The following is a 24,598-nucleotide window of genomic DNA, read 5'->3' on the forward strand; positions in this document are numbered from 1 at the left end:
CAGTATTACTCATCCTTTTACAAAAGTTACTCCAGATTAGATTATTTAAGGGTCAGTAATTCTGTTATATCGCAAAGTAGTGCTGGGCAATATATTGATATCATATCATTATTGCGATATTGAAAAACATGTAGTTGTAGATTTTGGATATGTTGCCTTTCTGTGGTTTCTAAGGCTGTGTTACACTGAAGTGGTGTAATTTTTGGAATTAACCTGACTGTTCTAGCTGTTCTGTTATTTGCTTTTACCCACTTAGACGTCATATCCACATTACTGACATTATTTATCAAAAAATCTCATAGTGTAAATATTTTTTGAAAGCCCCGACAGTCAACCCTACAATATTGTTGCAATACTGACTTTGAGGTATTTAGTAAAAAAAAATCATCTAGTTATGTCCACCATGAGGACATGAGTAACATTAAGAAACAAAGTGTTTTTGCTGACTTAACCACATGTTGGGATGACAATTACTTTCTTTTTCCAATTTATTAACTTTTTTTATGTCACATTGAATTCTTTTTTCTCTCCACCTGAACACTATCTGTCATTGTAACTCAAACAATGTTCTGTTCATGCACATGAATAGAAAAAAGCTCATTTATTATGCAAATAGCAGTGTTCCTTGATCAAATCCACTGATTATTTTATATTTGTTTTTGCAGATCAGGACGAGTGTAAGGTCAATAATGGAGGCTGCTCTCATCTGTGTCTGGACCAGCCGATGGGTTTCCACTGCGGCTGCCCCGACAGCATGAAGCTGGTCGGGGACAGCCAGTGTGAGGGTGAGTGGCAGCCTGATAAACGTTCATCCCCACTTTTTCATCCCGACTTCCATGTACACTATTTTTAACACCTTCCTCTGCCTCATGCTAGAAACGCCTTTACAAGTGTTTATTCTTCTATCCAGAGATCGACACGTGCCTGGAGAGCGATGTGTGTGATCAGCTGTGTGTTCACGTGAACAATAGCCTCACCTGCGACTGCCACAAAGATTACCAGATGAATCCAACAACCGGAGAGTGCAAGGCCAAAGGTGAGAAGCAAATGATCAGTGTAGCTGATAACTTTTATTATGTTCCTAAATTCCACAGTCATGAAAAACCTGGAACCAATGTTTGCCTCCTTGGCAACCATTGTCCCCGGTTGCTAAGGAGGCTGCCTGTGCTCTCACCTGTTGTATAGTTTGCTAGCTGTATGTTTATTTCCATGATATAATATCCCCTATCCCATAAAATTCCAACTTTATTTTTGGAATATTCCAACGTTTTTTCTCGTAAAATTACGACTTTATTCTCGTAACATTATTCTCATAAATTTCTGACTTTTTTTTTCTCATAAAAATGACTTCATTCTCAAAGTCTCAAAATATTTTTTTTTCCTCATAAAACATAAAATTTTTATGTAGTAGAAACCATTTTAGTGACTCTTGTCCTTATTGACCCTCATAACAAGAGGAGTAGAGCACTTGGTGTGAAGGGTTGGTTTCCACACTGGTACAAGCTCCAATAGAAAGACATACAGTCATGATGTTTGCATAAGCGGTCACTATAATAAATGTTTGACCCTGACCTTTGTATCTCATCAGCAGCATGTTTATCCAGTTTTGAACTCTTTTGTTTGATCAGTACACTCAATAAAGGACAGGTTCCACCTTAATAAACGTTGACTCATTTACAGTGTAAGAAAGCATGACTGCACAAACACATTAACAATGATCAGTCAGTCCAGTCGAGACGTAGTTATCGGACAAGCCTGCAGATAGACCTCAGAGGTGGACTGTTTCTATTGCAATCTGCTGCTGAGTCATCGTTTCATTGTGTTAGAAAATAATTCGTCGTTTTGTGTGATATTGGACTTTACCTCTGATAAGGTGTCGAAATGATGCCAAATTATGAACCTGAAATTTTTCTATACACAGACTGATAACATCACAGTATTACTTGAGTGTGGTCGGATATTTATGCCTTCCAATGTGTAACTTGACACGAATATGGCTAATAATTTCCACTTAAAAATATTCTCATGTATTTTAACTACTTTTAAAACAATACGCCTGAATGTTACTGGCTATACATGATGTTATTTGATTTTGACCAGGAGAAAAAGGTCACGTAGCCAAATAAAACAATACATAAAATTTCATATCAGCTCAGGACAACTTTAGTTATGATTAATCTGTGTGTGTGTGTCTGTCTGCTTCCAGGGGACGAGGCTCAGCTGGTTTTCACCTCTTCTAAAGGAATGCATTGGATAAGCATGACTGGCACTAAATACAAGGAGATGGTTCCACATTTACCAGGACCAGGGCCAGTGGCGGCTTTGGCCTTTGACCGAACACTATACTGGGCCAAACAAGGCTCCATATACAGGTAACAGAGTGGAGCTGTTAGCACCTCACATCACTTCATTACCTTCTTAAACCAAAGCCATGCTTGAGGAATGTCGAACATGTTCAGTGCTGGTAAAAAGCTCAATATGTGAATATGCATGTTAACAAATGAAAACCCCCATCCATCTATTTTCCACCTTGCCTGGGTCCAAAATTTGAATCTACTCCCTCCACTGTTTTGACTGATGAGTCTGGTATCCTGACATGAAACACAAGCTTAATGGATCAAGAACAACCAATCCAATGAGTGCCATGTGGAGGCAAATGATGAGGGATTAAAGGAGTAACATCGCTGTCAAGTGTTGTCAAGCTGGTTTACATAGATGGCTTGTGATCTCAACATTGCCCAATATTGTAGTTTTTTAAAAATCTTTAAAAAAAAAAAACAGGCAAAACTATAGACTGTATAAACAATGGCTGTAGCTACCGTGCCGTCACCTATTGATTTGTGGACTCCTATTTCCAAGCCTCATGGCATTCCTGCCATCATCTTGTGTTTTTGGAGCAAGAACCATATTTGGGCAAAAAGCTGGCGCTGTTGGGGAGCGAGGGGTGGATCTGACCGAGAGGCCAAGTACACCAACAGCAGACAGTCTGGGACTCAAAGCCGCCCACCACTAATTTTAAGCATTTATAAAATGTTAATTGGTATATTATATAAAAATTCAGTCCCCATGCAGTTTTTGTGAATGTTGAGTTTAGCTATAGAGACCAAAACTGGACCAGGCTGCCAACATGTTTATTTCTGTGGTAAAGATTGACTTTTACATGAGGGGTCATCGGGATCGACTCGCTTCTGGAGCAAGTGGCCATTCAAGGAACTGCAGTTTTTGGCACAGGAAGTGATGTTAGACTCAGGCCGATACCTTGTTCTAGTGCTTGGTTAGGGAAAAGCGAGTCCCCTCTCCCACAGAAATTGATTATAGTAACAGACTAAAGATGGAAATAGAGTGAAACAAGTTGACAGTTCTGTCTGATATCAGGCGATTTCCCATCACTCATCTGGGACTGGGTTCCTGTAGCTCCTTGGGGGATCCCAAAACTGCAGTATGTAATCTCTCCAAGGTCCTCTGGGATGTTTTGTTAGCTGAACATGACATGTCCGTGATATCTCCTCAGAAGACCTTGATTTACTTTATTTTTATTTATTCTATTAGTTTATATAACAGAAACTGTTGAAATCGATCAACAGCAAAAAATATGAATGAGCCAGGGTCCGATGTCGCTGACCAGATGTTATAAAAGGCACCCTAAAAAGAGAATAAAACAACACATCTTAGAAAATTCATAAACACAACAAAATAAATATGCACATAAGAGTCCAGTACTCATCCTCCAATAGATAATAATTAACAGAACAGGATTTACAGTTCAGGACAGACAACAAGAGAAGACCACAAATATCCTGACATTGACGTGATAATTCATGAGCCACAGCTTTAATGGGCCAGTAAGAGAACAGAAAATATTTTGTTTTTGAGCAGTGGCGTAAATGAAATTATTTTGACATTGTTCTGATAATTGTAACTGAAAGCAGTTCTTGTAGCAAATCAGAAATTATTCTGAATAGATGCCTGAAGCACCTTAGCTAGGCCCTCAATTTGAATTTCATTTGATAGAAAAAAACAAAGCGGAGGGGGTGCCTGGTGGCTCGGTGGATGGAGCAGGCACCCCATGTGTCCTCACTGCAGCAGCCGCAGGTTTGATTCCGGCCATGGCCCTTTGCTGCATGTTATCCTCTCTTTCTCTCCCCCTTTCACACTTGTACTGTCCAAGCAATTAAAGGCAAAAACGCCCCAAAAAATCTTTAAAAAAAACAAAAACGAAGCGTAGTGTAAATATGTAGATTAGATTAAAGGTGCAGTCTGCGATTTTAATCCAATACACTCTAAAGTTTAGCAAATGTCTTCTCACGGTCCACTTGGTGTGTGTTCTGTGTGTTTGCTGATAAAAAAAAAACTAGTGCTCATGCACGGCTCTGGCTTTGTAGGTGGGAAACAAACAAAGTTCATCTGAGAAACGCAAAAAAATGTCGGCTAATCTCAATCTTCCACGTCCCTGCCACAAGGAACAGAGCTACACCGTGAGAGTAATGAAATGTAAATACCGTCTGAGATATTACTGGTGTTTCTAAAGGAGCACTGATGGGAGGGGAATATTTGTTTGGTTGTTGAGTTCAAATATAGACAGTCTTTTGTCAGAGTTGCTGACTCAGACGTTAATTGTTAAGAGCAATTATTTCACAGCTTTTATTATTCTGTCTACACTGCTGACATGCACAAAGCTTCAGAACAGTCTGAGCTTTAACAGACAAAGAAACAGGAAGTCTTGGTTCTTTGTGCTTTATTGTACTCTTTATACATGGCTGCTAATTGCTCAGTGATAAGAAAACAAAAGCTGGATAATAATCCTGTTGACAGAGTCTCTGCGTGGTGTTACATACATTAAATATTCTTGTTGAATCTGCAGGCAAGTTTTCCCTTTGGGGAAGTTTTACAACATATTCAAATTATAAAAGAAGTCAGGAAACGTGAAGTTGTTGAAAATTATCTTTGTTGTTTGTTAGATTTTTAAAAAGTAGTGTAGTAGTAGTAGTAGTAGTAGTAGTAGTAGTAAGTAGTGTAAGTAGTAAGTAGTGTGTAGTACTTCCTGTGTAATTTGACTTTATTGTTGTCGTGAGTGAACACAGAACTGAGGTGATGAAACACAATTAAATTCTAAAGGAAAAAAACAATAAAAGAAGAAAACAAATAGACAACTATAAAGGCACTCAGATAGCATAGATTACATTTGTGTTTTTGCCCTGGGGTTCAGATCTGCTCTAAAACTGATGGCTTCTTCTTTGGCCCATATTTCACCCTTCCACCAAGCTTAATGAAAATCAGACCAGTAGTTTTTCCGTGATCCTTCTGAGACAGACAAACTAAAATGAAAACCTGACCTCTTTGGCAGAGGTGATAAATACATGAATAATAGGCTGTGACAAAATAATAGGGAAGTGAAATAGAGGATGTTATCATGTTCAAAGAACATAAAAAAAAAAAATAAATAGGATGCACAGGCTGCCAAACACAACAAAACAGGAGTCTATCAACTATTTAGATATCACTTAGGCTCTCACATTTTACAAATTCAACAGAAAACATATCATCCAACTAGGCAAACAAGAGCTGGGGTGCAAAAGCAGTCAAAGACCACAGAGAAGGGGCGTTCACATACCAATGAACGTCCTGCTGGACTATTGGACACTCTTAATGGAAAAGTCCATTGGCATTTTACTCTGTATGTTGAACAATGGGGCAAATAAATTGTCAAAAATAAACAGTTAGTAAAAAGCTGCTACTGAGCCTCACCTCAAAGTTATAGTTGATGTGTTGCATTTTGCTTTGATTTTATCTGAGTTTACGATCCTAATAGGAAGAGATGAATGAACCCATTGAAGGACGCAGCCACACATTGTCATAGTCAGATCTGGATGGACTGGGTAGAACAGAGCTTTGAATAAGTGTTGAATGTTGTATCAATTATACACTAAGTTTCTTTCACTCCTGGATGTTTGTCAGGGTCTCTACGGATGGAGAGCCACAGAATTCATTGGTGCTGAAAGTTCAAGGTTCATTGTCGGGCCTGGCTGTGGACTGGATCCACCAGCTCCTCTACTGGACCAGTGAGGAGAGCAGTTCTGTTAATGTTGGCCTGTTGGACGGTTCGACCTGGCGTCAGCTTATCACAGGACTGGAAAAACCTTCTGCAGTGGCTGTGGATCCACTTCAAGGGTATGAGGGCCACTTGGCTGAAATATTAGCATGTTTGTTTGACGTGGCCAGAATACAATAGTGAAAATGAGATTAGTCAACTTTGTCCTGAAGATCTGCATGTTTGTCACCTTTTTACAAGGGTTGTTAAACCATTAATTATTAAAATCCTGGTTAATTACAGAATATCTATAGTTAATTGCAATTAATCACATTCACATTTTTCAGTCACTTGTTTTCCATTATTTTGCAAATTACAAAACAGTATTGAAATACATATTGACAAGGTAAAGCAAGTCTTACCAAACTGTCAAATGACAGATAAAAACTGTATGGGACCAGCATAAAGTGGGCATGTCTGTAAAGGGGAGACTCATGGGTACCCATAGAACCCATTGTCATTCAGATATCTTGGGGTCAGAGGTCAAGGGACCCCTGTGAAATGGTTGTGCCATTTTTCCATTGCCAAACTTTAACCTAACTTTGTAGCATTATTTGTCCCCCTTACTGAGACACTAGCATGACATTGTTGGCCCCACTGGATTACGCAGGTCTTCTACTTTCAGATGATACCAGTATCATCGCTCTACAGCCTGTTAAAAACAGGAATGTTGGCCATTGATTAACGTGATTTAAAAAAAAAATTAAAGCATTACTGATGGACTTTAATTGCATCGTGACTAACGCATTATTGCTGACAGCACCAACTTTTTACCTTTGGGTAGTCAACATTGGAACTATGTGAACTTGAGTTTAGCACCAAAAACAAATACTGAAGGCCTTTCCTCTTAAAGACCGAACTAAAACGGATAATGTTTGTTTAAACGCTGTTTTGTATTAGCTAACACAAAGTCACTCAACATTTCATTTTTGTTTTTTTCATTATTAAAGCAGTATGTGCTGGGCTCCTTGGAGAAAAAAACACAGTCTAAAATCTTTCTGATAACTTTCCTACCCATTTTCTTTAAACACAAAGCTTCTGTTCTGCTCTTCTGTAATAATAATAGTAAATTTTTCCGTGAACGAATTAACAAATTTCATAGAAAAGCTGCAGTACAATGTGTTTCAAAAGATTTAAAATGCACATTAAAAGACAAGTGTAAGAAATAGGAACATAGTCACAAAACAATGTTCTTATCTCAAAGTGCTGCAACAGTTTTCAACAGCTGCTTCTTTTTTCTCAGGCTGTTATTCTGGGCTCAATGTGGTAATTCGCCGAAGATTGAGAGATCTAGCTTGGTCGGTCGAGACAGGAGGGCTCTGGTCACTTCCTTAATACGCCACCCTGTTGCTCTCTCTCTGGGTACGTTATGATATTTCAGATATAATAGTGGAGTAGGTTTTGGATTTTTGTTGAAGTTGCAGTAAGCAGGGTGTGAACAGATACTAAAACTCTCAAGATATCTTCAATTTCATAAATATTTGGCCTTCAAGACATTAAATAGTCTTGAATTTAAATTTATGAGGTCTGACTGCCACAAACATTTATGTAATTTAATTCATCCATCTTTTAATTTCTTCAGCCAAATTTCTGGACATTATTTAGAGAAGTTCAAAAAAGCTGTAAAACCTCAGGTTCCCTTTGAAACAGGAACATTAGCTCTGGGGTGGTGGTGGGGGTGGGGGGGGGTGTGTGTGGGGGTGTGTGTGTGTGTGTGTGTGTGTGTGTGTGTGTGTGTAAGAGAGACAGCGAGAGAGAGAGGGATAGAAAGAGAGAAAGACCATCAGTTGGTCAGTGTTGCTTAATTGTACAGCTCATGCTGCAAGTCATGTCTTCATGTGACTTTTTTCCTCAGATATGCCTCGTCAGCTGCTGTACTGGGTTGATCGGGGAATGAGAATTATCTTTAGAGTAAATCTAGACGGCCATCACCGTAAAGCAGTTGTAGAGTCCAATGGTTATCTGGACCGACCCTTCGGACTCGCTGTGTTTGAGGTAACCCCCCCCCCCACCCCCCACCCCACACAGTGACTGCTGGACTGTTATCAAAGTTTCTTAAGTGCACAAGAAAACAAGGAGACATTACAGTAGATGTCGATGTTGTCTGTGTGTGTTTGCATGTATATGTTCCACACAGTCAGTTTGTGACGAAGAAAGCTTGCTGTTTGGCGAGGAGTTGGTGCAGTTCAGGGTCCTGGTGCTGCGGTTTGGGCTGAATTTGAATTTCTTTAGCTGCTTCCTTAAGGTCCATCTCCAGAGCTGCAGCCCGATTCCCTCCCAGCAAAGAAATCTCATAGCAGTGGGGAGTGAGAGGCAGAGGGAAAACCGCAGCACCGAGGTTCTGGTCTTAGACTGCTTCAACTCAGCACCAGATCAGCAAACATTCTGTTGCTGCCGTTACTTTGGTGAGACCGACTGGCCACCAGCAGCCCACTGGAGTTAGCGTCTGATTTTGGCTGACAGTTTTTTTTTTACTGTTTTCTCATTCATACCACTCTCTGTTTTGTTTTTGTTCGTATAAACAAGAAGAGGATCAGAGTGCTACAAATCTATACTCTCTTGCCCTTCTTCTAAAAACAGCTGTGGGTCTCAGTAAAGTTTGGATGAACACATGTATCTACAATATGTGTGCATGTGGACTTTGATAGAGGTGTAGAAGTAGATACAGATATGAGTGTGTTCCAGTTACAACTGGAACACAGGCAAGAAAAATAACAAGATGGTGGAATTATGTTTGTAATAAATTAATGAGAGATGACCAGATGATGGATCGAGCTTCTGCTGCAGTGTTTGTGATGAAAGTGGATACATTTTCCATAGAGATGGAATCACTAGTGGTTTTTCTAAGCGTGCAGTTTGTGTGGTATTACTCGATTATCAGTTCATGAGGATAGCTTTCTTAAATCAACCTTCATTTGATAATAAGTGTACCTGCATAAGTTTTTGCTGTGAAAGAACAGTTCTGCTAACTCGGTCAATTTTGCTTCAGGGTTTTGTGTACTGGAGTGAAGAAGCGACGCGCTCCATCTGCCGAGCCAGCAAACACAACGGCGGCAACTTCCAAGTACTGCTGTCAAACGTCACCTCCCCAGGTGGTGTGGTTGTCGTTCAGCCTGTTCTCCAACCAAACGGTAAAACCAGTCAAATAAATAAAAACAAATTCTATATGTCTCAGACTTATGGGAATTATGATATGGGTTGGAGTTTTTCTTTAGGAAGAAGATCAAGGGTCATCAAGTGTAAATTTAGAAAGATGGACACTGTTGGTGCTGCTGGTCTCTCCCCTTCAATCGCAGTAATGCCACCTTGCAATAATCGATTCCTCTCATCTCAACGTATCTTCATCTGGTTCTTAGGGCCGTCTGTTTGCGGACATACGGGGGCAGTGTGCCAACACAAGTGCGTCATCAACTTGCTGTCTTCGAGTCCAGAGTTCAGCTGCACTCCTCCAGAAAAAGGACAAAACAGATCTCAAGAAATTCCCTCCATCTCTCGCACAGTTCCTGTATCAACTTTATCTGACCCCACCTTTGCTGGGATCCTCTCTCTTACCAGTAAGAAAGTTTTTTTGTCTTCCAAAATGTTTAGTCACAACATATCTTCACTACATGGCCGGAAATCCACTTATGTTTCTTGGGTTTGGTTTTTTTTTGGTAGTACTAAAAATTACTATAAAATAGCCATTTTCCTGTCACAAAGAAGGAAAACACAAGTTTGCCAAATGAGATGGTGAAACAGAAATATAGGGGCACTTTGGCAATTTGGAGTTTGTTACTGGCTCATTTATGCTGTAATAATGGCTCGCTATCAAATATTGACTGTAAAAGATAGATATTGATGGGATTTTTTTCCCTTTTACTTAGTTTGTCAGCTGCATGTGTTTCATGTTACTAACCACTGAGTCACATGTCAGCAACAGTCAGCATCAGTTACTGTGCATTCAAACTGGTAAAGGGCTGTTGAGCACATGTTTATATCGACTTCTAAAGTTTAAACTATGTCAAAATTTAAAGTTCCTATTTTATGCTCATTTTCAGTTTCATATTTGTATTTTGGGTTTTTCTTAGAACATGTTTAGAGGCTTTAATGTTCAAAAACCACTTTATTTTCCTAAAACTGTCTTCACCCTCTGTCTGAAACTCTTGCTTTTAGCGTGTAATTCTTTAAGCCCCCCTCCCGAAAAAGCCAGGTCTGCTCTGATTGGTCAGTGTTTACGGTCTTCAATATCTGAGCTCTCAGCATCTCTTCACCATCATTGCAACCAAAGACTGTAACAGCACTTTTTTCTTTTATAAACTGTAACACTGTAAAGGAATTGTTGGGCAACAGCTTGTGTCCATGTTTTCCACCTGTCAGTTAATGGACTGCAAAACAGGTCTGTATTGTTGTGACATCACAACATTTTGGTACTTGCACAGTGTTTTTATTGCACCCATGAAAAAGACAGAAATCTAGACTTCGTTCTGGTGTACACTGCTCACACTACTGTTGCTCAAACAGACCATCGTTGCTTTACCATGCAATTTTGGTCTTCAAATGCCCTGGATATTTTCTATTTTTTTATTTGTATTATTTAGTTTTTATTTATATACCCTTTTAGTATTTTAGTATTATTTTATTTTATTACTATTTAATTAGTCATTTATTAAGTTCAAATTTCATGTACATGGACACATAGTATGAAGAAGAAAACCAGTAGTTGCAAAAGTTGCCACATTTAACAGCTTGCTAAATAAATCATATTGTTTACATAACAGGCCAGACGAACACAAAGTCCTTGAGATTTTAAATTTTTAAAATAGGACCTATGTGTGTCTCTTCAGGCTTTTTTAGTCTGTCAATATTTCCTTGGTTACAAGCTATGTGTATATTTACTTGGCTGGTTTATCATCTAAAGTGTCTTTAAATAGTTACAGAAAGACTCTAAAATATTATATATATATATATATATATATATATATATATTTTTCTGTGTTAGGTAAATGTATCTCACATGTCCGGCACTTTGTATGAATGATTGTTGATTCTGATGGACTTTACCTCTTTGTGTGTGTTTTTCGCAGTGTTTCTTAGTGTGTTACTTGTGGGAATGGCTCTGTGGTGGTGGAGAGAGGAGTTCATGACATCCAGGTCTCTCACTGAACAGAGCTTCTCTCTCAAAGAGTCCCAGGATCTGCTCATCATCCAGGAGCCACACACTCGTCCAAACGCATGTCTGGTCAAGGTAAGCAAAGTTTGTTCGCATGCACACATGTACGCACACACGCAATAAAAAAAACAGAATTACCACCTCGAACTTATATGCCTCAGCAAATAAGTCAAGTTGCAGTTAGAGTTTCCATCTATGTTTGACTAGACTTATAGTAGCCATTACAGTTGATAATGTACAGATGTTGCTGCAAAGACGCTACAAATCCTAAACCATGGATACTTCACACACATCCTTAACCCGGCAGCACAGAAGATCTCTATAATCAGCACAGTTTCGAGGTGAACATAGATCAGTGTCACCAATTGAATATCTAACCTAACGTCTCTCCTTCTGTGCAGAACATTACTGACGTCACAGTCAAGTTGACCGTCAACTTTTGAATAAAAAATGTCATCATTTAGTCATTTTATTCTAGTAGACATTTGTGTGAAAAATGTATGATAATAATTAATGTATGAATACTTAACTTATTGCCAAGTACATGTTTTGTGAAGTCAAAATGACCTTAACCTTTAACCATGAAACTGTATTTCAAGTTCATCCTTGAATCCATGTTTGTGCCAAATTTGAAAAAAAAAATCGCTCAGGGCCTTTTTGAGATACTGCAAAAGAATGAGACAAACACAAGGTCACAGTGACCTTTGGCAACAAAATCTAATTGGTTCATTACTGAGTCTACGATGACGTTTGTGCCAAATTTAAGGAAATTACCTCAAGGCCTTCTAAGTTATCATGTTCAAAGAAATGGACAAGCTCACATTGACCTTGACCTTTGACCTGTTACCACTAAAATCGTTTCACCTCAGGTTCCCTCAAGGCATCCTTGAGATATCGCGTTCATAGGAATTGGACAGACAGATGGAAAACAAAGCAGACTGGAATCACCAATGATGATGCAAACATGTTTATACCATCTCAATCTCCCCCCGTTATTGAAAAGTTAGTTCCAAAGATTTCACAATTTACTAATGTCACATTAAATGTTTTCCAAGTATTTAAGTTCCTCAAACTTTTAAGAAATTCAACAAGTCATGCTGCTCTCTTTCTCATTCTTATAAAGTATTTCAATGAAACTTGAACGTTTCCTTCTTCTTAAGAATGAATGAATCTCTTAAAGTGATAGTTCTGGATTTTTAAAGTGGGTCTGTATGAAATACTTACCTATTGTTAGTATATTAAATAAAGAAGTTGGCGGTGTGGTGAGCTCTCTGTTTGCAGAAACAGAGCGGACTCGCACCCCAAAGCTCAGCATTACACTGCTGTGTTGTGTGATGGACATCAAAATGTAGTTTAGCCAAAAAAGGCTTATATATAGAGAAATGTCAGTTTAAGTGGGTGCTATATTTAAAAGTGTTTTCACTGCTTTACCTTGCTGTCACACAGCCCTTTCCTTTGGTGAAACATTTTCTCAACATTATAACTTCCATATTCCTACGCGGAAGCTAAACTGTGCCTTGTGCTCTATTTGACCTGACACAGGTCAGCTACTGTATGTAAAACACTGACTATAGATAACAATCTCATACAGTTTCACTTCTAAAAACCCAAACTGTCACTTTAAATTCTCTTATGAGAATAATCATAGCACAACCACTTAATACAATATAGAAAATCAGTTGAATCACCAAAAATTATGTGTCTGTTTACACATTGCCCTCTAAACTTGCTGGCATGCTGCTGCTCAGGTCATTTGCAGTTTCAAACCTGAATGGAAAGTTATTGTTAAAGCAATAAAGGTATTATTCTGTGAATCCATGTCTCCGAGTGCATCCAGTCAGAAGATGACTAATGCCATAAAGCAATAATGATGCCTGAGCACTTACCCTCTGCAAGGGAGGTAAATGCACTGAAAAGACAGTTCATGTTCTGGCAGACAATCTTGTTCTTCGATCTCATCAAACGAAGCACCGTTTTTGATGAAAACACAACACATCACCAGTGCTTTATAGACAAACTCTTTGCAATGCAATACATTAGTATTTTATGAACATCCAGCAGTACCTTTGTTGTGCCTCTCCAAGCAATTTGTAACAAACTACAGGAATAAAAACACATAGAGGAAAATTTGAATGAAGCTCCTTTATTGAACGGGCCGATCAAACCGAGTGAGACATGTTATCAGTGTTATATCAGCTGATAAGGGTAGAGTATAAGGGACAACTCACTTCGGTTCCTTGTGTTAGGTAATGCTTTTAGCCAACGTCTAACTCAAAACATATATATTTGTTATTTGATTAAAAGAAATTGACACCCTTCATTCTATTATTGTGACTCGTTCAGTAAAAGACTTGAGTGGTATGAAGGGTTGGCTGGGAGCACCGTTCTAAGTACGTTCACAAAGAGCTCAGGTGAAGAGAGTGTGAGAAGAAAACAAAACAAACAAAAAATACAATAAAGCATTCAAGAAACGCATGAGGTTTCTCAAAGACTTTTCAAAGGGTGAAATTTGAAACATAATCTGAGTTTCCTGCTCCGGCCTTTTGTTAAATAAAAAAGAGTAAATTGCTACCTAATCTGAGGTTGGGAACATGTCATAAGATGTCTCCATTCAGATTAAAATAATAAAAATGACATATTTCTATAGATAATATTGTGGCGAATCAGCTATAGAATCTGATCAATTGTCAAGACAATAATTAGGAGCTACACAGATTATATATGACTTGACTGTAGCATACGTCCTATCAGTTCGTCCTTTCCATTCTTGGTTTACCATGACAGATCAATGTGCAGACACTGTTAGCACCCGAAATGTTTTAAAATGAAGGGAAACTGATGTCAAAGCAATCTGTCTGATTATTATGTCAGTGCTCACATCTGATATCTGTTCACAGTCATTTAAAGGGTTTTATTATCTGTGCTTTTTGGTTGTGTGCGCTCGTGTGCATGTGCATATGTGAGTGTGTGTATCTTAAAAACTGGAATCCATGGAAAAAATTAATTTCATTTTAAACCATAGCATTTGCAGATTAACTCCATACCCAATATTTAATGATCCATTACAGTTAGGCAAGATACAAGATGAATAAGTCAACTGTTTGATTATTGTCATCGCCATTTTGACTGTAAAGTCTCTTTTCCACAGCACAAAAAACATGCTAACATCTTTTAATGCAATCAGAAAGTGTACAGTTGGCACTCACACCTAGGTCAAATGACTCCGCAGAGGTCACGGAGCCTCCGGCTCCCATCGGCACTGATTGAAACACAGCACCTGGGAGAATGTGTCAATTTTAGCCCCTTAACCAATAATATACTGTTACCTGCCACCACTAAATACTGTTCCATTTCCACCTAAGCAGCGCTAAAACATGGATCCAAATTACTCTGCACAGTTTGAAAGAGACTGAAAAAAGTAGGCCATGTAGGAAGAGAAGTAACCAGCTATACCAGTTCCTTTGGTATGCAGTATTGATAACTTTTATTATAACCATTATAATCAGAAATTAAATTTCACAAGTGGTTAATGATCATTCTAATAATTGATCTTTGTGAGCCACTGTGACTGATGTTTGAAATTGTTCAGACATTCAGAGTTGCATGGCATACCTACAGTATAAACCTTTCAATAAGCTTTCCAGGCATGTGTGAATAGTAATGAAACACCAGGATCCAGTCAACTGTTTCCAGGATACAAACTGCAGGATTACTACATGGCTTAAGGTCAGCTGCATGATGTACAGGATGCAAAAGACCTGTGATACTTTTGGCAAATAAACCCTCCTTTTAAAAACATGTTTTAAAGGACATCAGACACAATGCCCATTGTATTCTTACTTATTACGTAAGGCACTTAGAACTTTCATCTGGTAGTATTTTGGTGTAAGACTGTGCTCCCATCAGCAGTCCCTCCGTGTGATATTGTCCATGCTTTTGCTGAAATCTTGCCGTGAGGCCTTGATCTTTGTTATTCTTTATCAGTGTTAAGGAGAAAGAATGAAAAGAGAGATGTGCATGTGCATTCACTCACAGTGCCTGGTCTGGTGAAGTTTGTGCTCTGCACCACACTCTGCCTCATCTGGCTGCTGAACAGGCAAACACAAACACTCTGCAGGTACTCAGGGGAGATCTGCAAAAACACAGCTGGCCCCCTTGAGCTTTAAAATACTGCATGTGCGTAAAAGGGTGCCATTTTTGAGTCCTTGCTTAACAGCCATGTCCTCAAGTAAGGAGGTTCATATGTGTGCAAGTTACCTATGCCCTGATGCCTGTTTAAAATATTTCTACTGTATTTGTTTCCTTATCCCAAGGATACACATTCAGTAACAAAGTATGTAAAGTGTAAATGCCTTGCTTGAGGTGACAGGACATGAGACAAACACAAAGTATGTTCTGCATCCTGTCTGAAGCAGTGGAATTTGCCATAAAATATCATTGTTAATGGCTCAGCCTTTACTGTGCAAAGAGGTTATAAATTCCATTACAGGCATTACAGGATCAAGTTTGTTTTAAAGGAGGGGATAGATTTATTTCAAAAGGGCCTATTGTGTGGTCAAACATCTGATATTCAGTGCATTTGCATTGATATACACATGTAAATATATTGGCACATGGTGCAGATACAGATGGTACAGATGGTAATCTGTACGCTTTGATCGTGGGCGAATAGGGATAGGGTTTAGTGTTCGTGTGGAATCAGGAAAGTCGAGCCACTGGTTTTCCAGTTAAAGTAACAAGTCTCACTATCCCTCACTTGCCCTTCTGCTCTGAAGGGCTGAGGTGGAGTTAGTGTCAGAATAGATTCTGCCATACTCAAACATAGCCATTTATGAATGCAGATCAAACAGGATTTGTTTGCAGGACATGAAACAATAAAGTCTTGGCGACAGTCTGACTGTTAACAAAGTTTGTAATCACCTACACGAAGTTCTGAATTTTTGAACTGGGGTTGTGTGAGGGCGTTATCCCTCATCAGTGTATTAAGTGTATTTTCGGCAGTTGATGCAGTTATCATGCTCCCAGTTTAGAGAGGCATGCAGCCACAAAAGCAAAGCATTGATTGCTGTGAACGGTCAGGTGCAGCAGCAAAACATATATTAGCTTTAAAGGTCCAGTGTTTAGGATTTAGGGGCACCTAGCAGTGAGGTTGCAGAGCTGAATCTTCTTCCGTGTGGCAAGCGTAGTAAAGAACTAGGGTGGCCAAAGCGAAAATGTGAATGGCCCCTACCCAGTATTTGGTTTATCAATTCTGGTCTACTGTAGAAACATAGCAAACTCTGAAGAGGACCTGCTCTGTGTACATAAAGAGCTATTTCTGAAGTAACAAACACACAACAATTATATGATAAAAACACAGTTCTGAATGTAATATACAGTTTCTACCAATAAATACTCCTTATATATTGCGTTTACCGGAATGAGACACATGAGGTCAAAGTAACCTTGACCTTTGACCACCAAAATCTAATCAGTTCATCCTTGAGTGCAAGTGGACATTTGAGCTAAATTTGAAGAACTTCCTTTAAGACGTTCTTGAGATATGATGTTCACAAGAATCAGACAGGCGCATGCACAGATGTACAGACAGCCACAGCTATCGCCAGGGCTGACACATACTGTAAAGAGCAGTTAGTCAGACGCCTTCATTCACCTGCAGAGAGGAGATGTTTTTCATTCAGCTTCACATGTGTACACTTGAGATATATATATACCTGTTTACCAATTCGAGGTTATTTTTGAGGCCGTGTTTATGATGTGGCCAACTCTTACACAGGACAAACATGACAGGCACGTTTAATCATGAGGGCAGATCAAAAGAGCTCATTATGATATCTCCAGAATGTCTTTCCTTTGATAGGCCCTGAAAATGCATTTTCTTAATCGGCTTCTAAATATGAATGACAACATGAACAGAAATCCAGAATATAACAACAAACTTAAACATTTGTAGGATAAATAAAGAACGCTGAACTACCTTCACCAGTTTCGTACCTCTTCAACAAATATACATCACTGGCTTACAAGGGCGTTCCTTTTGAACGTGTTCTTAATCTATTTAATAACTCTGCAAATAGCATCATCTTGCCTAACAACAGTCATTAACTTGACAACTTTAAATACACCACAGGTTAACACCTACATCGTCAACATAAAATGCCTTCCCTTTTACTGGAGGAAACTAAAAAAAATCTCCAACAGCGACCACAATAATGTCACCAAATGGGGAAAAAACACCACTTTGGTTGATCTGATGTGATCTACAATGAATGTATGTATGTAATGTAATAATTAAATAGCTCTTTCCTGTCCTTGCACCATAAAAACAGGAATCTGATCTAGATTTTTACTACAGATCTTGTCTAAGCAGCATTTTCTTTTCTTTCTGTCTTATTTGATTTTATTGACCTCTGGTGATCTCAGGAGCCATTTTCACAAATATTCTGCAAATACTCTCAGAAAGCAACTAACGTATTTTAAAAATGTTATTGAGGGGTCTTAGCTTAAGAATGATTTAGGAAAGGTCTTAGAGCACCTCTGAGCGAGGAAGGGACAGAAACTTTTGTCTTCGTGAGAAGGTGTGGTTGACCCCGTAGGTATGTTGAATACTTTGAAAGATGTGATTGGTTGTCACAGACACGCGCTTTTGTGAACTTGCAAGGTGCAGACACCCAGTAGATAAATGAACTGCGTCACAATATGAGACTGTGAAAGTACTTTTTGGGAGATCTCACTGCTGCACTATTGCATTTTTCCAACTGCAAATATTTTAGTGTTTTGATCACTTTATTTCTGGCGTTATATCGTTATTGTGTAGGATGTAAGTATACCTGGAAACATAGACCATAAACACTATCCCTGTACCATCTAATGTAACATGTTATTAAATCACTGTCATTTAGTTTTGGGAGAAATTTCCCCTACACCTTTATATTTCTACTATTTTCTCCTTTGCCTAAGAAAATTTTTTAGCAGTTTTTCACTGAAGGAGCTGTCTTAAGGGCTAAGATGCTGTGTGAATAATTTTTATCTTTACCAAGACCAAATTGTAACTTTGAGGGGAAATTCTTAAAAAAAGTCATAATTCTAAGAATGTTCTCAGAATTTCGTCACTTGGAGAAACTGTATACTAGGAAGCTTTGTAAATACGACCCCACAGGTATCACCAAATGAATAGGCATTCCCAAATCAGCTGGAATTGACACCTTAAATGTATCTCTACACTGTTTTCTTCCAAAATTAAATGCACTTGAACATGAGACTGGGTGGCCTGGCAGCCATCTTGGATTTAACCTCTCATATTTAAATCAGAGGTCAAATCTGACTTCCCTCCAAATCTGACAATAAACATTATGATATGCCCTAGCAAAAGTTAAAAATGTCTTGCTTTTCTCATAAGATGCACGATTGCTGGGGTTATGCACTGAACTGCTTGTCCTCAGACAGCCTCTGTCTGACTGGAAACTGAAACTGTTATGTAAACTGTCTTCAAAACCACCAGACTGCTTTGATAAAAACATTCATTTTACCTTTTACCTCACAGAACATGGGAGTTGCTTGTCCACTGCTGCCTCAATCAGTTAGTTTGGTTTTACGTGACTTTAATTCCTATGTTCTGCGAGGTAAATTTACACTTTTTGTCAAAGGAATCTGGTGACTTTGAAGAGGACGCTATAACTGCTTCAGTTCCTTGTCGAAATGGCACACACTGTTAACAGCTATTGATTTTTTTTTTCTGGTGGCTAAAATGCATTGTGCTGCCGCCTCCATCCACAGCAGTTCATTGCTTAGCTATCAGTACTTGAGTCTGCTTCCCGAAACTGAGGGCATGTTGACTCCCATCACCGTAGGTAATACATTGACCATGGATAAAAAACACATACAACCCTTCAAAAAGTCTATCCCTTTAAGAAAAACGGCTGCTCTTAAACTCAGGGGATCCACAGATGTTTCCTCTTCAGGAAGTGATGCTTTTCCTAATATTCCAGTCAGCAGTTCCTTCACTGTGACAATGCACAATGTAAAACATAATTCCCCAAATCTTTTAAACATGATAGAGATTTAAATGTTTGCAATGGAGACTTAACAGTGTGGTTGGGTGCTGTTGTCTAATTTTTTTCTAGTTTTTAAAAAAAAATATCACTGGTTTGTTAAGGAGCTCTTGATGTCAAAATTTGGGTTTAACACATCCCACCAACTTTGTGTTGTTGGGGCAACAAAATAACACATTTTAGCAATTATGTGAAGCAGAGGAGGAGCTTTACTGCACGCTAAGCAAAAAGTAACTACAGTGGCAGAGTGTGAAAGCTAAGGACATCTGTTTGAATATCAGACCTTTAGCACTATTTTCAATGACAAAATACAAATCACAATTGCAAAAACACACCTAACTGAAGAACAGAAACTAACTGAAGTTATTTGTTAAACCCAAATTAGAAAATAAATAAGATTCTGAGTCTTCAGCCATGCTAAACATGGATCAGCAGAACTGAGAGAATTTATTATCTGGCAAACATGAATGTACAAATGTACAAAAATATACGTCAATCCATCTATTAGCTAGGATATTTAACGGAGTAAAACCTGCTGGTGGTGCAAGATGAAGGATCAGTCACCAAAGTCATTAAGATTCACTCCCTAGGCACAATCATTATCTGTGAAAAAAAAAAATCATAGTATTCCATCCAGAAGTCAGAAATCAAGCTTTCAGTAGATAACCAGCGTCCATAATATTCATCCTTTGTGGATCAAAACTGTCTCCATGGAGATCCAGCAGATAGTTGTACGTAAATTTTAGACCAAAGTTATGTACTGACAGATTGACATTGCCTCTTGCATGGCTCAAATTGTCAGTTTCTGAAGTGAAATCACTTCAGCAGAGTTGGTTCAAATACATTACTGCAGCCAGTGACCCCTACTTTTCCTCTCTTCCTGTCCTCTTTCACATTTCCTGCCTTTGTCTCTTCAAGCGAAGCTTCTGACAGGAGAGGAGGAGGGGTGACAAGTTAGATGTGTTGGTGCTACGATACACAGTGAAACAGGCTGCAGTGTAAACATTCGGGGCATTTTAGCACCGTCAGTGTACAACCGCTAAAGTATGTGTTTTTCTCAGATATTGTTAGTTCATTATTCTCAGTGTCTGACAATATTATGGAAAGCATCTCTGCAGAGATTCTTTTGTTTAATCAGAAACAGCCCCTAAATAGTTTAGAGCCAGCATATTTTTACATCTGAGTGAATTAAGGATTTTGTTTCAACCAAACCAGAGTTGTTTTTTGTTGAAACATTGGAAAGACAAACCCAGCCTTTTTTTTTTTGTTTGTTTTATTTTGTTGTTTTGACTTTTGACGGATGGAGTGTGTTTACAATAATAAAATTATTGTATATTTAAATGGAGTCCTGGCGGTTGGAGATGGCCATTTGTGGGCTGTTTCTGCTTAAAAAGATCTAATTCTTAAACAAAAACATCTTTCTCAGTAGAGATACTCTCCATAAAGTTGTCAGATTTTACTTGATACTTGCTGTCAGTGGCAAAGACAGACATAAAAACATGGAAAATAGGGCCCTGCTCCTGCAATTTTTTATGAGCAATTACTTCCATTCTGTAGTATGTATATATATATATATATATATATATATATATGTATATATGTGTGTATATATGTGTGTGTGTGTATGTGTGTGTATTTATATGTATTGCACTGTCCTCAAAACTCCTGTATCGGTGGATACTGGACTTAATTAGCTTAACTTGATTAAAATGTGTCACAGTTGTCCTTTAAAAAAATACTCTGTATTGTCCCTGATAAACTCTACCTGACTGGGTACCATCAGGTCAGAGGCTTATTGTGGTGCAGTATGTCAACTAAGTAATCTGTGTGTTTCTTTGCCGCCAGGAAACTCTGCTTAAGCTGGACTTGGAAGGTGAGTGAAGGAAGGTGCGACACAGATGGCCACCTGATGACCTTGCTTCCCCTGGTGCTGTTTCAACCCCCGCAGTGACCTCCGGGCCGACAGGATGACAAGACAACAAACCCAGCTCAGCACCCTGTTGTGTCCCAACTCACTCTGCAGGCTAAACTCACTCCAAAAATAATGCAGTGGTAAATATCAGAATTCAGATGGGGGAAAGGGTTTCAAATAGTAACTTCTGTTTTGAAGAAGTTTAATTTTTATCCCTCGTTGCTCCAGAATTTATCTCTTTTTGTTCATTTATGCTCTATTGAGCAAGTGTAGCTTTGAATGTCAGCACAGATTAACTCTCACGTATGTCGCCTTATTTTTCAAATCCGGTTATCAAGCTTTTTCCCCAGGACATTACCAGTTAAGTTACAGCTGTTGGTGAGTGGAAAATATGATCTGTTCGTATGATCGCTCAGGGAACTGGCGAAAATGTAATCTGCGACTATTTTGATAGTTCATTTACATAGTTTCAGCTTCTGCTTTTCTTTTTTTAATCTATGACTGTAAATGAGACAAAACAAGCACTTAGGAGACATTTGTCACTACTTTGAGATTTTACAGACCAAATGACTAATCGATTGATTGAAAATAATTGTTGCAGTCCTACTGTAGTTTTTTAGTTTGTGGTTTAGCTGCACTCTCTCTCTCTCATTTCATTTTAGTGCAATCAAAACTATACTTTTGCGATATTATAGACTATATTTACTTTCCAACATCAGATAATATGAATGAGTTGACTAAAAACTGGTGTACCACTGATTTACACAACTTGCCAAAAATTTGCAAGGCAGGTGTAGAGCAACCCTAATCCCCTAACCCTAACCCAAATAAGAAAAATATACTTGGGTTTAAATATTATGAAAGACTTAAATATCAACAGGGTTTGGGATATGCACAGTTATTGCAACGCTGAGCTTTTTAAGAAGTTAGTTGAAGGAATGAAAGTGGGAGGCAGTGTTCGTACAGTCCAAAAAGTCTGCCACTGCTTGGAAACGTAGAAAAACTCCTGGCACAAGCGACAGCTGTTCACTTTTCCATATTTTGACAGAATGAAAGAAATGTTATGGCATCTTCATCAGAGTATGTATGGCTGCATGTTAGAATATTTATGGAATTTTCATTTTCATTAGCCATTTAAACAGCTTCAAGGAATATTGTCTCTTTAAAAATAAGGGCAAAACCTGCAATATTTTGTTAATGTAAATGTAGTCAATGTCATCCCAAGAGGGTTGGTACAATGCCTTTTTTCAGACCAGTTAAGTTTTGAGAGTTTTAATCCAGTGTGCACACTCTATTTTTGCTTTATTTAATCTGTTATCCTGTGCCTTACCTACTGTAATTGTGGGACAGGATGTGCACAACCACCTGTAACATATACTGTACTAACTAGCAAAAGTTAAAAAGCTGACTGCGATAATTACTTGCTGCTTAAATTCATAGTGTCTCTATGCCTTCTGATGCTTCATTTGAAGTGGCCTTTAAAAGTTGAATCAATAGAACAATGCAGTAAGTTTGATTCTCAGTGATGACATTTGCAATAAACACATCTGATATTGTGGCACCGTAACATCTTAAATCATCCATCAAATAACTGTAAGGTACAGATGTCCTCAGTGAGACTCTTTTTACTGAATACCAGACTACTGCTGTTTTTGGCTCTATCAGCAAAAAAATACCACAAAATCTAGATTGATCCTCTTTTATGTCTCTTTAAATGTCTGAAGAAATGATCTGGTGTAATAGTCACGTGTTGTTTTGTGAGCTGTTTCCTGGAGGTTTGCTGTTGTGCACAAAACCTTGTTAGTGCTGGAGTGAAGATTTGGTTGATTGAGCCTGCCTTGTTTGAATTCAGTCTGCTTGAGTTATTTTGTTCTTTCAGTCTCAAAGAAACATTTAGGTCTGTCGGATCGATAAAAATCCATCAGCATTCATTGAGGGACGGGTTCAGTAAGTGGGTGTGCTCAAACTGCTGAGTTTGTGTGGTTGGTATTTATTTTTAAGGATGGGTTGTATTTATTTTGGACAGCATTACAGAAAGTGTGGTATTGTGTTTGCAATATAGATAAGTGCTGTAAATGATTCAAATAAAGTATTTTGTTTTTTCCTACATATCTATGTGATAATAATGTATTGTCACTTGTTGAGTTCTCTCCTCTCCTCTCAGATGATAAACCTAACCTGACATAATACATAATAACCTGAGTGACAAAGCAAACATTTTGTGCCTCAGCCCAAGAATACAGTCTGCGTCTTTATCAGTTTTTATTTCTGAGACTTAACTGCAGCAGGTCGCTTTTGATTGATAATCACTTTGAGCACTTTAAGAGGTGAAACAACTGGGGAATCATTCTGTTTTCTGTTCTCTCCACTGTCAAAGAGATCATAAAAACATTGTATGGTATAAATAAGCTGTAAACTTTAAATTCCCCTATTATATTATAATCATTCATTCATTCATTCATTTTCCGTAACCGCTTGTCCTCGTAAGGGTCGCGGGGGGGCTGGAGCCAATCCCAGCTGTCATCGAGCAGAAGGCGGGGTACACCCTGGACAGGTCGCCAGACTATTGCAGGGCTGACACATATAGACAGACAACCTTGCACACTTATATTATAAGTACTGTAAAAACATACTAAAATGTAAATAGATATACATGTTTATTAATGTAAGTAAGTAAAAAGTGGTGTATAAACAAATAATGAATGACAGTATAGTAAAAGTTAACATTTATAAGAAATAGTACACATTAATAAACACTTACAATTTCATATCTACGCACAACTATATTATAGTATGTCAGTATCTTACGGGTAAGGAACCACTGACCTTACAATGACCTGCTCTAACTTCTGAGCCACAGCCGCCCCATACAAAACAGGAAAGCCATATGGAAAAAACAAAATATAGTTTTGTAGCTTGATTGTGGACCAGTGGTTCACAATCAAATCAAAATAATATATTTTGAACTATATCTAAATGAATTTGTTCTCCCTTAAGTGTTGCTGATTGAAACCGTTGAGGTTTTTTTTTTTAATCGAGTTTAATCATTTTAAGAGTATTGTAACAGTCCACCATATTGCGATCTCGTTTTCAAGACTTAGAAAACCTAAAATCAGATTGCTGTTACACAGCAGAAACAGAAAGGTGCTCAAGGAAATCTCATCTTAATTTCATCTTAACATTTTCAGTCCGCAGACTTTAGGTAGAAGAATTTGTAAACTAACAAATGTGATTTTCTGGACTCACCTCATTGTCCAAATAGTCTGCACAATAAAAATACAATCAGGAGGATGTAGTTTTATAGCATCCCTTTTTCCATTATCACGTTTCAGGTAAAATTTGTAGATTGTAAAAAGTGTTGTAAAGTTATTCTCACCACTATCTCAGTGACACATTAA

The 24,598-nt window shown here is 38.2% G+C and overlaps 1 protein-coding gene across 1 annotated transcript in view; it reads left to right on the top strand.

Moving 5' to 3' along the window:
* The window catches only part of LOC121938179 (low-density lipoprotein receptor-related protein 8-like), a 31,608-nt gene extending 8,371 nt beyond the window's left edge, over positions 1-23,237 (top strand). Inside the window, exons 5-14 of the mRNA XM_042481459.1 lie at positions 666-785; positions 911-1,036; positions 2,207-2,372; positions 5,956-6,168; positions 7,332-7,450; positions 7,944-8,083; positions 9,078-9,219; positions 9,445-9,642; positions 11,152-11,312; positions 21,134-23,237. Of these exons, the coding sequence (XP_042337393.1) occupies positions 666-785; positions 911-1,036; positions 2,207-2,372; positions 5,956-6,168; positions 7,332-7,450; positions 7,944-8,083; positions 9,078-9,219; positions 9,445-9,642; positions 11,152-11,312; positions 21,134-21,169 (1,421 nt within the window). The 3' untranslated portion in view covers positions 21,170-23,237. The remainder of the gene's footprint in view (positions 1-665; positions 786-910; positions 1,037-2,206; positions 2,373-5,955; positions 6,169-7,331; positions 7,451-7,943; positions 8,084-9,077; positions 9,220-9,444; positions 9,643-11,151; positions 11,313-21,133) is intronic.
* Positions 23,238-24,598: the final 1,361 nt, after the last annotated feature.

Source organism: Plectropomus leopardus, chromosome 3 (assembly GCF_008729295.1).
Source record: "Plectropomus leopardus isolate mb chromosome 3, YSFRI_Pleo_2.0, whole genome shotgun sequence".
NCBI lineage: Eukaryota > Metazoa > Chordata > Actinopteri > Perciformes > Serranidae > Plectropomus > Plectropomus leopardus.